Raw genomic sequence first — 18,524 nt, forward strand, 5'->3', positions numbered from 1 at the left:
GGCAGCGCCCCAGGAGGCCTGGCCAGGTCGTGGCCCCTGGCCCGTGCCTGCCACACCTGCTCTGGTACCCAAACGGGGCCCCAGATCCTCGGTGACTCGATCCCTCCAAATTCAGGTGATCTCCCCCAGCTCCAAATCGCCGAACCCTCCCACGTCCGGCGCCAGACGGAGCCAAACCCCAACCAGGAAGGGTCTCGGAGCGTCGGGCCGCCAACGCCGCTGTCTCCAAGAGCTGGGTTTGGGGTGAAAGATGGTGCTGACCAGATGCAGCTGGCTCCTCCTCAGTGGTGAGCGAGAATGGCGCCCCCAGAACCTCAGCCCCCACGGCCTCGGGGAAGGGAGGGGTCCCCGGCCTGGGGAGGGAAGGCGTCAGCCAGAAATCCAGCGCGTCGGGAGGACAGCTCTGCTTCCCACAGGCACAATTTGCTCCACTAAGAGTCACCAGTGTGGGGCAGGCCGGGGACCGTCACCCAGAGAGGTTTTCAGGGTGGACTTTGGAGATTTCTAAGAGCGGGGTGTACGCTAGGGCAAGGGAGCCACTGCTATGCCTTCATTCACGTGGCAAGCTCTTACTGAGCTCTGGAAGCCTTAACTAGAGCAAGTTGTAGCCAGCCACTCTGCCCCTCCCTCAGGCTATGGTTTGGGCAATTGCCTTCCTCCTCTCAGCCTCAGTTTCCTCATCTATGAAATGGGCCTAACTCCTGGGGTCGTTTGAAGGTCATTCCAAGCAGCGTTTACTAGTGCTTGCTGGGTGCTGTTCTAAATGCTTTCCACGTATTCATAACCACCCTATGAAGAAGGCCCACCCATGACCCCCCACTCCGTAGACCAGAAGCCTGAGGCTCAGAGAGGTCAAGGCACCGGTCGGGGTCACACAGCCAGAAAGCGGCAGGGCTGAGTGCTAGACGCAGAGGCCTCACTCACAGTCAGCCTTTATCAGCACGGAAAGTACCAGAAACGAAGCCAAGCATGTAAGCACTTCTTACGTGAGAACCAGCGCGGCTTCTCAATCCAGGCAACCACACACAATTCAAACCCAGGCAGCCCCGACCAGCTAGTCAGGTTTGGGGCTTATCTGTTGGGTTGAGAACAGAAGGGGTGGAGTGTATTAATCACGGCCCTACTTTCTGCCTCTGGAGAGGCAGAGGAAGGGCGCTGGACCGGGAGTCGGGGCCCAGGGGCTACACGAGGCAGCCTGATCTCGTAAGTGGAGGCCTAGTGACTCTCACAGCGGTGGGGGGCGGGGGGGGGGACCCTCTGGGTGGTATCCAAGGTCCTGCAGGCTGAGAGTGTGCTATGAGCTTGCTATGAGCAAAGCCTTAAGCTAAATCTTTAGCACAGCCCATCAAATCCAATCCTCAGATCACAGCCCCCTCCCCAGGACTGAGACTCCACACCTGGCTGCCAGTTACTGAGCACTTACTTGTGGTAGGAACACATGTGCCAGGAGGCACGTCTCCTCCTCCATCAAACGTGGGGAGCGATCAAGTCCACCTCATCCCACCCCTCTGGCTCCTTTTCCTCAGCCGCTTTCCTGAGCGCGGGGGCCGAGATCTCTATCACCTCCGAGCCTGCCCAGCCAGCCGAGGGCGACAACGTCACACTGGCTGTCCAAGGGCTTTCAGGGGAGCTGCTTGCCTACAACTGGTATGCGGGGCCCACGCTCAGTCTGTCTTACCTGGTGGCCAGCTACATCGTAAGCACAGGCGATGAGACCCCTGGCCCGGCCCACACGGGGCGGGAGGCTGTGCGCCCCGACGGCAGCCTGATCATCCAGGGCGCCCTGCCCGGGCACTCGGGCACCTACATCCTGCAGACTCTCAACAGGCAATTTCAGACGGAGGTGGGCTACGGACACTTGCAGGTCTATGGTGAGACACCCCCCAGAGCCCCCTTTTCCCCAGCTGGGCTTTCCCATCTCCTTCCCAATCCTTCTTTTAAAAACAACAACAACAACAAAAAAGAAACTAAAAAATATTAAAACCATCACAAAAAAAAAAACTGACCTAAAATAACATTAAAATGCTCACCTCCTCCCAGATGGCTTCTGGGATTAAACCTGCCTCTCATCCTGTTCTTTGCCCCTCTGGCTGGGGGTTCAGGGGCACCACCGGGATCCAGCCATGCCCCCTGCCTGGGGAGGGGGAGGCCCTGGAAGCAGGCAGTGCCCGGCCCCCTCCCCCTCTGTCTGTTGCCCCACAGAGATCCTGGCCCAGCCTGTGGTCATGACCAACAGCACGGCGTTGGTGGAGCGCCGGGACACCATGCGCCTGGTATGCAGCAGCCCCAGCCCCGCCGAGGTCCGCTGGTTCTTCAACGGCGACACCCTGCCCATCGCTGTCCGCCTCGGCCTGTCCCCTGATGGCCGGGTGCTGACCCGGCACGGCATCCGCAGGGAGGAGGCCGGAGCCTACCAGTGTGAGGTCTGGAACCCGGTCAGTGTCAGCCGCAGCGAGCCCATCAACCTGACCGTGTACTGTGAGTCCTCCTGGCCCAGCCCCTGCAGAGATACCCAGTGCCCCAACCCCATAGATGGGGAAACTGAGGCCAGGAGAGAGTGCCCAAGGGCATGCAGTGAGTCAGTAGGCCAGCTGGGGTTAGAAACCAGGGATTCCCCATAAAACGCACTTGACCCATCTCCTAAGGACGAAAGACCACCTTTGAAATTGAACAATCCTTCCCTTTGAATCAATACCTCCAGGACTGGTGGGTTTTGAAAGGGAGGGGGGACGGCGTGAGTGGTAGAATGGGAGGGGAAATAAAATTACAAACATAACCAAAGCATGGAGTCATTCCCAGGGGCAGCAGATATGCAGTGTACCATCCAGAGAAAGGAAGTCACTCAGGTACACGAGGGCCGGCAATGTAGAGAAACTTAGAACCTAGAATCCTACAACCAGGGCATTCTGGATTTAAGAAGCACTGGATTCTAGACTCTGAGAATCCTAGAAACTCTAGAAGCAGAGAGTCTTAGAATCTTAGAATCTAATTCTAAAACCTTAGAGCCACCCAACCCTAGAATCTTAGAAACATAGATTTCTAGAATCTTAGAATCCTAGAACATAGAAACATCTGCTCTTGGAACACTAGAATTCTAGACTCTTAGAACGGCTTATCAGAAACCATTTAGACTTTTTTTTTTTTTTAACGGAACCATAGATTTCAAAAATATCTTGAAATGTTGTCTGGCCCAACACCCTCTTTTTACAGAAGAGAAAACTGAGATTCCCCTGAGAGGGAAGGTGATGGTCAAGATCTCAGAGCGAGTTAGAGATCCATGTGGGATTCGAAAAGGCCAGAGCTCTTTCTCCCCTCCAGATATTCCCAGGGGCCCATCCTGGTGGAAAGAAAGCCAGGGGGGTGCCCACCTCGACCACCCTCTCCCTCCACTGCCCCATTTCTCTCCCTCCCCCCCCTCACAGTTGGCCCAGAACGCGTGGCCATCCTCCAGGATTCCACCGCCCGCACGGGCTGCACCATCAAAGTCGACTTCAACACATCCTTCACGCTGTGGTGCGTGTCCCAGTCCTGCCCGGAGCCTGAGTACATGTGGGCCTTCAACGGGCGGGCCTTAAAGAACGGCCAAGACCACCTCAACATCAGTAGCATGACGGCAGCCCAGGAGGGCACGTACACGTGTATCGCTAAGAACCCCAAGACCCTGCTTTCTGGATCTGCCTCAGTGGTGGTCAAACTGTCTGGTGAGTCGTCCCCAGCCTGACCAACCACCCCCCCCCACCTCCATGGAGGCCCAGCTGGACTCAAGCTTTGGCTGCTCTACCCGCCATTAGGCTACCATTTGCCCAAGAGATGATTGGAGAGTGAGAGATTCTCAACCCATGCGTTGGCCAAGTGACAAAGTGGCATATCAGGTGGACCCTCTTCATCCAGGTGACAAAAAGAGGAAGTCTGTGCCTTGTCGCCCAGAAAACAACTGACGAATCAGGCTCTCTTCCTTGAGGGTTGGCAAAGGGAGAAATGGGCCGCATGTCCCAAACAGTGCAGCTGCAGAGTGGGAAAACATTCGGATGTCCCTTCCTATGGGTGCCCGTGTGCTAAATTCAGTCTGTCACAGCTGCTCCAGGCTGGACCCACTCCCTGCCAAACAGACAGCTGAACCTCAGCGCATCCAACTAGATAACCCAGTTATCTGGCCCAGATGCCGGTGTGCGCCTGCGCACACACGCATACACGCATACACTCCTGGAAAATCACAGCCAGTCGCTGGCAAATGGAAAAACACAGTGAGAGAGGCGCTGTCTTGCCTCTGTCCTTAAACAACCTGGCGGTGGGGGTAGTGCAGACACAGCTGGTTTTCTCAGAGATATCAGGATCCTCAGGGGACGTTTTCTCATCCCCTGGGGATGGTGGCTTTGAACATTAGGGCCTCATTCATTCCGCCTTGGTTCCTTCCCAAGTGGCCACCATCTCCCAGGGACAGCGGGAACGGTCCTTCCCTCCCTCCTCCCTCCCTCTTACTAACAGGCTGGGCCTCATCCAAAGGGTGGATACTCTTCCACCCAAAGCAGAAATGGCATTCCCAGAGGTAAGTGTACCTCCTGCCCCACCCTACTGGGGCTTGAGCAGCTGGTCTTGGCAGGAGACAGGGGGGTGGACCAGATGACCTCAGGCGCTGTCCAGAGCCCTGTCTGTGCAGGTCAAGATGGGGGGTGTCCGAGGTGTGCAGGTATGTGCAGGGAGTGGGTAGGGTGCCCCCAACGGCCTCCTAAACTGTCAGCACCCCTGTGGCAGGTGCCAGGGGAGAGACAGAGGAAAGGGAGACGCCACCCTTCTTCCACCTGGGGCAGACTGATCTGATGGAGGAGACATGGTCTCTGCCCTTGCAGAGATGGCCTTGAAACAGGGAAGCGTAGCCTCCCTATTCAAGAGCTGCCAGTTAGGGAGAAGCAGCAATGCCTCATGCTCCATTCTAGCAGTGATGAAGGAGACACGACAGCCACCCTCAGTGAGCTTCCACTCAGATGGAGGAGACACCGGAGACACTTGAGGAGATTTTGTAATCTGATGGGGGAGACATGGTCTTGAGGAGACATGGCTTTTTTTTTTTTTTTTTTTGAGAATTCCTAGTCTGATGGGGGAGACACAGTTCCCACCTTTGGGGTACTCCTGATCTGATGGGGGAGTACAAGCCCCCCACTTTCTAGGAATTTCCAGTCTGATGGGACAGACACGCCCCCATTCAAGTTCTGGGGTCCCCAGCCTGACTGGAAAGACCCAGCCTGATAATAATCTGGAATTTCCAATCTGATGGAGGAGACATGACCTCCCACCCTCTGGAATCTTTCAATCTGATGGGGAACTATAGTCCCCCTATTCTGAGGTCTCTTGAGCTGACAGAAGAGACAACACCCGGAGTACACAGCTCCCAGCTATCCGATGGGGGAGACACGGCCCCCATATTCTGAGAATTTCCAATCTGATGGAGGAGACATGACTCAACCCTCTAGGGTCTTCCAGTTTCATGGGAGAGATATTCCCCCAAAGGCCGGAAATTCCTAGTCTAATGGGGGAAGAGACAGCCCCCATTGGGGTTTCTCAATCTGACGGGTGAAGACAGCTCCCTGGCAGGCAGGCATTGCTGAGACACAAAATCCACCTCCATACCACACAAGTCACCCCCTTCCTCTGTCTCCCTCCCGCCAACCCGCATGGGGAGTGCCAGCCGGGGGATGCATAGGTGAGCTGGTTGGGGGGTGGGCGGCGGACGCTCTGCCCCACCAAGGCCCGGGTGACCCAGCCCCCCTCGCTCTCTCCCCAGCGGCCGTGGTCGCCATGACAATCGTGCCGGTGCCGACCAGGCCAATGGAGGGCCAGGACGTGACGCTGACCGTACACGGCTACCCCAAGGATCTGCTGGTCTATGCCTGGTACCGTGGGCCTGCCTCTGAGCCCAATCGGCTGCTCAGCCAGCTGCCGTCGGGGAACTGGATCGCAGGCCCCGCGCACACAGGCCGGGAGGTGGGCTTCGCCAACTGCTCGCTGCTGGTGCAGAAGCTGAACCTCACCGACGCCGGCCGCTACACACTCAAGACCGTCACGCTGCAGGGCAAGACTGAGATGCTGGAAGTGGAGCTGCAGGTGGCCCGTGAGTGTGGGGGAGGGGACGGGGAGGGGGGGCCTCTTTTCAGACAAGGACTCCCAGAAGAGGGGCTCCGCTTTCTCCATCTGACTTGGGACTCCCCCAATGGAGCTCTTGCCTCTTCTGTCAAACTGATGACCTGGACCAGGGGTAGATAGGCTTCCTCCATCAGACTGGGGACACTAAACGGGGCTTCCATGCCTTCTCTCTTCTGTAAGAGGCACACCAGACCAAAGGTTTTAAAATACCGTGTGTAGTCTGAGGGTAAGGCATCCTTTTTCCTGGACCATAAAACACAGGAGATATTGCCTCTACCACCATACTGGAGGAATAGGCTAATGATGGTCGTTTACCTCTCCCATCAGACTAGAGGTATAGAGGGCGGAGCATGCCTCCCTCTTCAAACTGTCATCCTAGACAACGGGGATCATGTTTCATGCTTTGCGTTACAGTAAGAGTGAGAACAGAATTCCTACCCTCAGAAGGTAAATTAATCTCTCAAACTGAAATAGGGACGATCTCCTCCATCAGGATGGAGATTTCTAGGTGGTGGGAATTGTGTTCCCTCTTCAGACTGGAAATTCCCTGTGTTCAGGAACAATGTCTCCTCCATCAGACTGGGAGCTCCCGAAAGTCAGGAACAATGTCTCCTCCATCAGACTGGGAGCTCCCAGATGTTGGGGACCGTGTCTCCCCATCAGACTGGGGGCTCCCAAAAGTCAGGAACAATGTCTCCCCCATCAGACTGGGAGCTCCCAGATGCTGGGGACCGTGTCTCCCCATCAGACTGGGGGCTCCCAAAAGTCAGGAACAATGTCTCCTCCATCAGACTGGGAGCTCCCAGATGCTGGGGACCGTGTCTCCCCATCAGACTGGGAGCTCCCAAAAGTCAGGAACAATGTCTCCCCCATCAGACTGGGAGCTCCCAGATGCTGGGGACCGTGTCTCCCCATCAGACTGGGAGCTCCCAAAAGTCAGGAACAATGTCTCCTCCATCAGACTGGGAGCTCCCAGATGCTGGGGACCGTGTCTCCCCATCAGACTGGGGGCTCCCAAAAGTCAGGAACAATGTCTCCTCCATCAGACTGGGAGCTCCCAGATGTTGGGGACCGTATCTCCTCCATCAGACTGGGAGATCCCAGATGTTGGGAACCGTGTCTTCCCATCAGACTGAGCATCCCCAGAGGTCTGAGATGTCATGTCCCTGGAGCCTTGCCTCTCCCATCAGACCAGGAAGTCTCAGAAGCCATGTCCCTGAGTTAAAGACAGTGACCCCCCTCCCTCAGACTTGACGCTTCCAGGATCAGGGACCCAATCACTGACAGACACCCTAGCACCCTCCCCATTCACTCATCAAACTCTAGTTTCCTGGGTCAGCGCTGGGGGGAGAAGGCTGGTCAATGACAGCAGGCCACCCCCGATGAAGCCTCGGAATTCCTTTTCACTCTGTCTCTCTTCTCACAGTCAACCTCCCTTCCTCGCACAAGGACCAACGCCACCTTCCTGAACCTGAACCTGGCACAGGCTGAGCATGGGGCGGGTGGGGCCGCTGGGAGGCCAGGGTTGGGCAGGGGAGCAGAAGGAATGGGGGCACTGGGGACCTGGTCCCCTACCTCCCTGACGACCTCCTCCACCCCTGTGCCCCATCCTCCCCCACAGCCCTGGAGTAGCACCATGGCCCTGGAGACCTCCAGAGAGACCAGCTCTTCATGCCACTCTCCTTGTTTCCTCCCCCTGAGTGGAGGACCACTTGCTTCCAGCAAGGATGCAGGACCATGGTTCACGGTTCTCCTGCTTCCACCCTAGAGTTAGAGCCAACAGGGCCCTACTCCTTCACTGAGCTGTCGGAGAGCCACAGAGGCTATAAACATCCTGGTTAACACACGCCTGTGTCAGCCTCTCCTTCCACCACTCCCAGCCCTGCCATTCCTGGTCATCACACTCGCTTCTTTTCCCACCCAGGATTCTTCTCAGTCTGGCTGCATGCATGCACAGGGGTGCCCAAAGCACAGGGCTCCCAGCCCCCACTGCTTGATGTCAGGGCCTTAGGCCCTTCCCACATCTCCCCAGGTTATATCTGAGGGTCCTGCTTCCCAGTGGCCCAAAGAGTGCCCCTCCTGTGGTACCAAACAGCTGCCCTGTTTGAACACGGCCCTCCCCTACACTGCGCCTCACTCCATAACCCAGGGACTGATTTGTGCACAGGACAAAGAATGACCAAATTTCTCAAGAAGAGTTCCAGCATCTTCTGGCCCTCATCCATTTAACCAAAGATGCCCTTTTGTGTCCTCCATTGTCCTGGGATTCCCCCACCCCCACGCCATGTATCTCAAACATCACTTGCACAGTCCTAAAAATATTTCCCTCCTCCTCTAAACACACAAAAAAGCCCCTATGAATAAATGAATGCAAATGGGGAAGGGGTGGGGTTGAGGGGTGGAGAGCAGGGGAGTGGGAACCAGAAGGGGTGTGTCTTCTAACTCCTCTCACTAGTAGGGTATGAGCCGCAAGCCTAACCCAGCCAGGATGACCTACTATGGGGAGACTCTTGGTGTTAGTCAGAAGTGGTAATAGCAGACTCCAGGCTTGGGGTAGAAAGAGAGATTTGGGCAAGGATGGAAAGGCCTAGTAGAGAGATTTCCCAGAAACTTTCAAGACAGATCCTTTCTGGGGATGGCCATGTTGAGCTGAGATGGTGCGTGGTGAAAGGCACCCAGAATGAGGGTTATAAAATCTGGGTTAGAATCCTGCATTTGCTATGGATTCACTAGACTCTCAATTTGTCCATCAGCAAAAATGTGTGGACTTAGGATAGAATAGAGTTTTCCAAACCATTTTATTACCCTCAGAGCCCTTTCTTCAAATGCGAACTTACATGGTAGGTCAATATATTATTTAAACTAGCAATGCAATAAAAGTAGATATCAATTCAAAAGCTATAGTCCTCCCTCTCACCTAATTTCTACACATTTTTGAAAAATATCCTTAAATTTAAATAATACTTGGATTACAGAGGCAATTAAAATGCAAAATACCAACCAGAATCAATGGCCAGTGAAAACATTATATATATAGATAGAGAGAGAGAGAGAGAGAGAGAGAGAGAAAGAAACTGTGGGATATGGCCAAAGCTGCACTTGGAGGGGGAATGATAGCCTTAAATGCTTAAAGGCATTGAGAGTACTAAAAAGAAAAGATTTTGAAATTGAGCAAAATAAGGTTGCCACTCAAGAAACTAGAAAAAGTCCATGAAATAAACCAAAGTAAAAAGGTAAGGAATTAAGAAAAGTAAAAGCAGAAATGGATGAAGTATAAAATAAAACATAGAGTTAGTCTATAAAGCCTAGAGCTGGTTCTTTGAAAATACCAATGAAATAGACAAACTTTTTGCAAGTATGACAAGAGACAGAGGAGACTAATATATAAAATAAAAGAGAAACTGTTCTGATTGAAGTAGAGCAGGTTAGATGCTCAATAAATATATATATTGAGGGAAGAGAATAGTTCCCCAACAGCCACTCGCCTCTCCTCTTTCATGATGGCAGGCACTGCCTCCCATAAAAGAAGCTGAAAATGTCAGGTACTCACTTTCCCCAACTGCTTTGCAGCTATTGGTCGCCATGTGACCAATTCTGGCCAATGAAGGAACGAGGGAGCTAAAAGTTCTGTCCACTGATTCTGCCCCACCTGAGTGGGCACTAAGGGAGCTCCATGGAGTTTGAAAGTTATTAGCTAAATCAGTGTTCTCCAATATGAGGTTTCCAGGCAATGGTACAGCTAGGAAGTGAGGACAGATTTAAGCCCATACTCAACTCCAACAACAGGAACAGCCCCAAAATGGGAAATAGCGTCCATATTCTCCCCACCCCTCCATATTCACAAAAGAGTCAGTAACATATATATCAGTTAGAATTTTTCTTCGGTGGCTAGTAGGAGAGACTGGAAATAACACAAAAAACAAAGAGAGAGGACATTAATATATAAGATAAAAGAGAAACTGGTACATGTAAGAGTAGCTTACATGGATAGAAGATTATTTCTCTCTCACATAAAAGGTAATCATAAGCAGATTGTCCACAGTGTCATTAGGGACACAGCTCGTTCTGTCTTTCTGCTCTATCATTCTTAGCTTGGGGCTTCTATTCTCTTGATCACCTCATGGTCCAAGATGGCTGCTGGAGTCACAGCTGCCTCATCCATGTTCCACGCAGGAAGCAGAAAGAGGGGGACAAAGGGTAAAAGAAGCCCCATGCCCCATTATGGACTGTGCCCCTTTTAAGGAACTTTCCCCACCCTACATCTTCCACTTACATCTGATTGACCAGCTCTTAGTCATGTGGCCACCCTAGCTGCAAGGGAGGCTGGGACATGTAGTCTTTTCCCTGGGTATATTGCTGCTCCAAAGAACTTCAGGATCCTGCTCTCAAGGAAGACAGGAAGGATGGATCCCAGGTGGGCAGCTGGTAGGCTCTGCCATGACACACCTTGGAACTCCTACCTTCCAAGCTGAACAAAATCGCCTTGCTCACCTAAGCCCAAAGCGAAAGAGCCCCAGGCACAGTAACCAGGATTTGGGAAAGACTAGGGTTGTGTTCCAGCAGGGCTGGCTTTGTGCAAGGCAGAATGAGGCCAGCGGGAGGGGCCAAAGGAGGGGAGGGGGTAGCAGCTCAGTTTTCTAGGTCAAGCCAGATCCCATTTCCTCAGGGTGTGGAGGCTCAGATGTCCCCAGGACCAAGTCTCCTGTCCCACTAGGCCTCTCTGGGCTTCTGAACTGAATCCTCCAGGCAGTCCAATCCCCCTCTTTGATTTGGTTCCTTTGTATCTCTATCTCAGTGAATTCCTACAAGAACCCTCATGAGTATCACTGGCAGTTCCTCCGTTTTACAGGTGAGGAAACTGAGGCCCAGAGAGCCAAAACCTCACTCCATGTTCCATAATTCCCACAGCTGCTGGGAGGAGGCTAGCTGAGGAGTCCCCATCACTCCTCAGCAGGGCCGGCCAGGCAGGGGTGCAGGCTCAGAGCCCAGATGGAGCTGAGGTGGCCACCTGAGCTGAGGGACTCCAGGCAATGTGGCTTTTCCTCACTTGTAAAACAGAGATAGTAATAGTACCCACCTCCTAGGACTGTTGAAAAAATTAAATGAGTCAATACGAGGAAAGAATCTAGTTACATAAACGCTTGAAAAATGCTTTTTAACTCACTCAGGTGTTAGGTTTGGGCAACAGGCTGATGGAAAAGCCAAATATAACCCTTTTTCTACAATACCTTCTTCCTGGGGGACTTAATTAACCCTACGGCACAGGTTTCCCTCATTTTATGGAATACAGGCTGGAAATACAATTTATGGGAAATTGTAATCACCTGAAAACGGCTTCCAAGAAAAATAATACCCATGTATAAGCTTTTAGAATCCTGATGCTGAACATTTTTTTAATTTAAAAGTAAAAAATAACGAGGAATTTCCTGGTGGTCCAGTGGTTAGGACTCGGCGCTTTCACTGCCTGGGGTGGGGTTCCATCCCCGATCAGGGAATTAAGGTCCTGAAAGCCACGTGGTGCCACCGAAAAAAAAGAATCCCGACGCTGATCCTCACGGTGCCGGAGGAAACGTGGCCTCAGCGCAGATTCCCTGACTTGCTTCTCACAGCCTCCCTTTGAACTGGGGCCCCATTTCCCCAGTCTCCTAGCTGTTTATTAAAAATACACCTCCCAGGTCTCTGCCTGGGCCCAGGGAATCTGTGTCTCCAGGGAAGGGACCTGGAAACTGGATGTTTTAAATAAATAGCCTGGGTGATTTTTGTCAGCTGGCAAGTTGGGGGACCCAGATGCGGGGACGGTTGGACAAAAAAAGGAAAGTAAGGCACAAAGAGAGGGAGGCAACTTACCCAAAGTCACTCAGCCAGGAAGGGGCAGGGCCAGGGTTTGGCCCAGGATCACTCAACAGGTTTTCAGACTGAAGGCTGAGACTGGGACCCTCTTCTGCCCCAAGGGGCTCATAGCGGCTCCCCGTGTCTCTCCCCCACAAAGCCCAGACAGGGCTTGGGGTCCTCTTGGGCCCTCAGATTCCACTAGCCATGGGTGGGAGCCAGGCCAGACCTCCAGAGCCGTCTCTGCCTCTCTCTCCCCCATCCCTCCCCCTCACCCAAGGTGCCTTTTCTCAAGTAACCTTTCTGCAATGGGGAGGGCAGGGGTGGGGTTTAGGGTTGACCTTGAGGCCAAAACACACAATGGCCCAGTCAGTCTCTGGAGCCCCGCCAGGGAGAGGAAGGAAGCCTGCCCTGTTTTTCTCCCCTGGGCTGGAATGTTGATTCAGGATGGAGAGAGAGAGGGAGGAGGGTGAGAAAGAGGAAGGAGGGATGAGGATAGAATAGGAAGGAGGAGGTGAGGGAGGAGGAGGATGGTGAGAAGAAGGAAGAGGAGGAGGGAAGAGGGGGTGCCTGGCACCAGGGTGCCAAGGCTGGACTTTGGGAACCAAGCAGGGAGTCTGGTCAACTCCAGCCCAGCCTGACACACACTGCAGAGTCCAGAGAGGTCATCCCAGCCCCTCGAGGTTGCACAGGACCAGGGCAGCCAAAGAGCCTCACCCGTTCCACTAACCACAGGCAGAAGCTCCCTGAGTTCCCACAGTGGCCTTCAGAAGCAGGTGTCAGGTGCCCCCAGAGGTAAGGTCACCTTTCTGGAATCACCTCCCCTGTGGATCACAGTCCTTCCCCTCCTTCTCTCCTTTCCTCTCACTCCACTCTGGCCACACTGGCCTCCTGGCTATTGTTTGAAGAAACCACGCAACTCCTGCCTCAGGGCCTTTGCACTGGCCTTTCCCTCTGCCAGGAATGTTGTCACTGTGGATGCCTGAATCACTCCATTAAGGTCTATGCTCAAACCCCCCAACACCCAACGTTGTCTAGCTCTGTTCTTCAGATCATTTATGACACACACATGTTCCACTTCATATTATATATTTCTTTTCTTTTCTTTTTTTTTTGGCCATGCGCATGGCTGGTGGGATCTCAGTTCCCTGACCAGGGATTGAACCCAGGCCTCTACAGTGAAAGTACCGAATCCTAACCATTAGACCATCAGGGAACTGCATACTGTATATTTCTTTCTTCACTTGTTCATTATCTGTCTTTTCCACCAGACTATGAGCTCCATGAGGCAGGAATTTTCCTTCTTTTGTCTATCACCTTAAGTCAGTGCTTGGCACACAATATGTGTTCAATAAATAGCAGTAATAATGATAAGGAGACTTGCCCTACCAGATAACAAAACACACTGTAGAGCTATTATTGTATCAGCTATCTACTACTGCGTAACAAATTACCCCAACACTCAGCACCTTTATTATCTCAAGGTTTCTGTGAGTCAAGAATCCGAGAGTGGCTTGGCTGGATAGTTTGTTTTTGTTTTTGGCCATGCCTTGTGGCATGTGGGATCTTAGTTCCCCAACGAGGGATCAAACTCATGCCCCCTGCAGCACAGAGTCTTAACCACTGGACTGCCAGGGAAGTCCCTTGGCTGGATAGTTCTTACTCAAGGTCTCTGGTGAGGGTACAGTTAAGAGGTTGGCAGGGTTACAGTCATCTGAAGGCTTGGCTGGGACTGGAGGATCTGCTTCCTGGCTCGTTCACATGGCTGTTGGCAGGAGGCCTCAGTTCCTTGCCACATAGACCTCTCCATAGAAGTCTCATGACAAGGCAGCTGAATTCTCCCAGAGTGAGTTGTCCCATGGGCGAACAAGGAGGAAGCCACAGTGCCTTCATGACTTGGTCTCAGAAGCCACACACGATCACCTCCGCCATATTCTACCGACTAGAAGCAAGTCACTACATCCAGCCACATTCAAGAGGAGGGGGATTCGTCTCCACCTTTCGACGGAACATTTTTAAACCACCATAGTCATAATACGTAAAGCAGTGTGGAATGAGGAAAAAAAACAATGGAGAGACAATACACGCTGAAGGGTATCTGAGTCAGCTCAGGCTGCAGTAACAAATTACCACAGACAGGGTGGCTTAAATAACAAACATTTATTTCTCACAGTTCAAGAGGCTGGGAAGTCCAAGATCAAGGTGCCAGCAGGATAGGTTTTAGTGTGAGTCCTCTTCTTGTGTCTTGCAGGTGGGTCCATCTCACCATGTGCTCTCATGTCCTCTTCGTGGGCTCATGGGGACGGAGAGAGGGCAAGCTCTCTGGGGTCTCCTCTTATAAGGACACTAATCCTATCAGCTCAGGACCCCATCCTTAATTACTTCCTTGTAGGCTCCACTCCCAAATACACGCACATTGGGGGTTAGGGCTTCCACATATGAATTTGGGAGGGGACACAAACATTCAGTTCATGATAAGGAGTGACACAAGGGCAGAATCACTGTCTGCACCCCCCACTTCCAAGAACAGTGCCAGGCAAACACTTGGTACTCAATAAATACTTGATAAGTATAATAGATGGATGAACGGATGAATCTGACCAATATCTGTTGAGTGCGTACCCTCAGCAGGTCCCATGCAAGGTCACGGGAGCACGTACTGACCAAGACAGGTGGGATCCTGGCCTCACACAGAGTTCAGAACCCAGAGTGGGGGACAGGTGTTAAAAGGTCATTACAAAGGGTCAGGATGCTCTGATGGAAAAGGGTGGATTCTGAGAGAGAAACACCAGACCCTGCAATTCAGGTGGAGACTCCAAAGCACCCTCCTGGGATGATATTTAAAGTGTGTATCAGTTTCCTGCGGCTGCTGTAGCAAATTGTCACAGACTCGGTGACTTAAAACAGCAGAAATGTATCCTCTTACAGTTCTCGAGGTCTGAAGTCCGAAAGGAGTCTTACGGGGCTCACATCAAGGTGTCCACAGGGCTGGATCCTTCTGGAACCTCCAGGGAAAAATCCGTTCCTTGCCTCTTCCAGCTTCTAGTGGCCGCCAGCATTCCTCAGCTCTGGCTGCATCACTCCCACCTCTGCTCTTCTTGTCACATCACCATCTCTTCTGTAGTCAAGTCTCTCTCTCCCTCCTTCTTAAAAGACACTTGTGATGACATTGAGGGCCCACCCAGATAATGCAGGATAATCTCTCCATCTACCCATCCCCTTTCGTCATCTATTTGTAGGTAACATTTGCAGGTTCCAGGGATTCATACCTGGATCTCTTTGGGGGGCATTATTCAACCTATCACAAGGTGAGACCTGAAAGGTCAGAGGAGCCGGGTGGAAAGTCGGCAGGGAAAGCATTTCAAACCAAGTGCACAGGATGGGCAAAGGCCAGGAGGCAGGAACGCTGAGTCAAGCCAGTGTGGCAGGAGTGGAGTAAATGTGGGAAGAGTGGAGGAGGTGAGGGCAGAGGGGAACAGGGATTGTGCAGGGCCTTGCAGGCTGCGGTGAGGACCTTGGCCGTCACCTCGAGTGAGGTGGGAGCCCCAGGAGGGCTCCGAGCAGAGGCTGGATGGGCTCTGACTCAGGTCCTAATAGGATCCCTCTGGCCGCCTCTTGGAAGAGACTGTTGCAAGCAGACAAGGGCAGGGAACCCAGTGAGGAGGCAACAGCAGTGGTGACAGTAGGTGATGGCAGCTGGACCAGGGTGGTGGCTGTGGGGGTGGGGATAGACTTTGCAAGTGGAACCAGATGCATTCGCCGATGGGCTGCACTTGGTGGGAGGGAAAAGAGGAGTTGAAGGGATCGCTAAGCTTTTCCCTGAGCAAAGGATGAAGCTGCCATGCGTGAGACTGGAAGGCTGCAGGCAGAGTGGGATGGAGAGGCAGAGAGGTTGGAATGAAGACGTGAGACATTTCAGAGGCCAGTGATCAGGCAGACGGCCTGGACCCCGAGGCATACAGGCTCCGGGAGGGAAGTTGGCACAAGTTGTGGACTGTGGTTTTCACCCACCTCCCGGGGCCCCTTATCCTCTCCCCCAACTTCCCCTCACACCCGGGTGGAGCCGGCTTTGTTTGTTTCCCTCCCATCATCCGTTCTATGATGGGGAAGGCTGGTTTTCCCCTAACCCAGCAGACACCTCTTCCCTCTGCCCGTCCCTAACCCTCCTGCCTTGGGAAGCCCCGCGCTGGCCTCCTAAACTGTCCCAGCAGGATGGGGCCCCTGCCACCCATTCATCCAGCCAGATGGGCCCCAAAAGGGGAAGTGGGTCACCCACGGTCACCCAGCATGCGGTCAGCTCGGGACCCAGGGTCTCGTCTTCTTCATGTCCCACCACAGCCCTGGGAGGCTGGGGGAGGAACCGACCATTCTTTTCACATTTCTCACGAGAAAACTGGGGCTCCAGGAGAGGCCCACGCTCACCCGAGACTCTCCACGAATGGGGAAGTCGGGATTGAAACCCAGGTCCTGACCGAAGGATGCCTCTGTTGTAAGCTCCGAGGAGAAGGCAATGGGTGAAAAGAACCCAGTCCCGTCCTCGCAGGACCCGGTAGGGGAGACAGACCTGTCACAGACAGTGACAACCCAGCATTGGTCAGGGCTGAGATGAGGGAGCCCAGGAGTCTGGGTTGGGGGATGCCTGACCCAGCCGGGGGGTCAGGGAGGACCTCCTGGAGGAGGGAATGGCTCACTGAGACCTAGAGGATGAAAGGGAGGTGATAAATGCAAATGTTCCAGGCAGACGGAACAGCAGATGCAAAGGCCCAGGATTAAGAGGGAACCTGGGGGGCTTCCCTGGTGGCACAGTGGTTAAGAATCCGCCTGCCAATGCAGGGGACATGGGTTCGAGCCCTGGTCCAGGAAGATCCCACATGCCACGGAGCAACTAAGCCCGTGCACCACAACTACTGAGCCTGTGCTCTAGAGCCCGCATGCCACAACTACTGAGCCCATGTGCCACAACTACTGAAGCCCGCGTGCCTAGAGCCCGTGCTCTGCAACAAGAGAAGCCACTGCAATGAGAAGCCCATGCACCGCAATGAAGAGTAGCCCCCGCTCACCGCAACTAGAGAAAGCCTGTGCACAGAAACGAAGACCCAACACAGCCAAAAATAAATAAATATAAAAATAAATTTAAAAAAAAAAAAAAGAGGAAACCCGGGGACTTCTAAGTCTGACCTTGTCCCTCCTCTGATTAAACTCTCCTATAGCTGCTCTGGCAAACTCTTTAGCCTGGCATTCATTCATTCATTCACTCACTCACTCATTCAAACAAACATCTCCTGGAGTTTGTAGCTAGTGTCAAGTCCTTTGGGGACATAGCCCTCCCCATGGGACTGTGACCCTGACTCGGGGTGTCAGGGAGGGGCTCCTGGAGGAGGAGGCCTCTCCTCTAAGACCTGAAGGAGGAGAATAAGAGATGCTGGGAAAGAGGCAGGGAAGGGTGTTCCAGGCAGAGGGAACAGCCTGTGTGAAGGCCTGAAGGTGAGTTCTGAGCAGGACATGCTCCCAAAACTACTCACGTTCAGCTGAAGCACAGAGTGCTTTGGGAGAGGCTAGAGAGGCCAGCCTCGCAGCCCTTGTGTGGGCTTCCCTCCAAGGCACTGGTGAGCCACGGAAAATTTGTGAGCAGAAGAGAGACAGGAATAAACTTATGTCAGAAAGACACTGCCCCCCAGCCACCTGGAGGATGAACACGATGAAGCCTCAGAATCACAGACGGGTTTCTTTTTTCCGGGGGTGTGGAGGAGGTCTGAAGGAGGGGGTCCTGACCTTCTGGGGGCCCTCCTCCAGCTCTGAATGGGAGGCCTGGTCTGAAGCAACCACTAGGTGGCGCCAGGATCCCACCAGCCAGGTCTGAGCTCACATAGGGGGGTCAGGCCCAGAGCCCAGCAGAACTGCCTCTGGGTCCAAGAAGCAAATCCCACATGCCCTTTGCCTCTGTGTCCCTTGGTCCTGCCCCCTCCAGAGCTGGGGCTTGCTAATGGAGGCATTTCAAGCATTCAGGTACTGCTTGGAACCCAGCGACTCGGGAAAGAGCTGGCTGAGCTGCAGCAGACATCCTTTATCTCTCCTCACGTTGGAAGCTCAGACTGGAGCCTCTTGTTTCCCACTTCGGGGTCATGGAGGACTGGGGGGATTCTTACCGCCCCCATCAGACTGGGGCTACCTGTCTCCTCCCTCGGATTAGAAACTCATCATCTCACACATCAGAATGGGTCCTCCTTACCTTCCCCCAACAGATGGGAAAACCAGACTAGACACCTGTTCTCCACCCAGGGAAATGGGGCTTATCTTCTCTATCTTATTTGGGAAATCCTGTCTCTCTCATCAGACTTGATGGGGGTGCTTTATCGTCCCCAGCAGGCTGGAGCTCCTTGTCGTCGCCATCAGACTTGGGAAACTTTGGCTCCCAGTTAGACCAGAGGGGAAGATTCCTCTGTTGTTGCAGGTCCTTCTTCCATCCATCGAAGGAGCCATACCCATTTTACCGAGAGGTAAACTGAGGCACAGAGCAGCAAGGCAGCACAGCCCGGTCGAGCTGCAGACGCTCGCCT

The 18,524-nt window shown here is 53.3% G+C and overlaps 1 protein-coding gene across 1 annotated transcript; it reads left to right on the plus strand.

Annotated features, from left to right (window-relative positions):
- Positions 1–250: 250 nt before the first annotated feature.
- On the plus strand, positions 251–7,913 carry CEACAM16 (CEA cell adhesion molecule 16, tectorial membrane component; the record flags this gene model as incomplete). Its single annotated transcript, XM_082862258.1, has 6 exons — positions 251–287; positions 1,527–1,871; positions 2,203–2,478; positions 3,423–3,701; positions 5,780–6,106; positions 7,760–7,913. The coding sequence occupies 6 exons, from the start codon at positions 251–253 to the stop codon at positions 7,768–7,770; spliced, it is 1,275 nt and encodes a 424-aa protein (XP_082718384.1). The 3' UTR covers positions 7,771–7,913.
- Between the last annotated feature and the right edge of the window lie 10,611 nt (positions 7,914–18,524).

Source organism: Leucopleurus acutus, assembly GCF_964270905.1.
Source record: "Leucopleurus acutus genome assembly, chromosome: 20".
Classification (NCBI taxonomy): domain Eukaryota; kingdom Metazoa; phylum Chordata; class Mammalia; order Artiodactyla; family Delphinidae; genus Leucopleurus; species Leucopleurus acutus.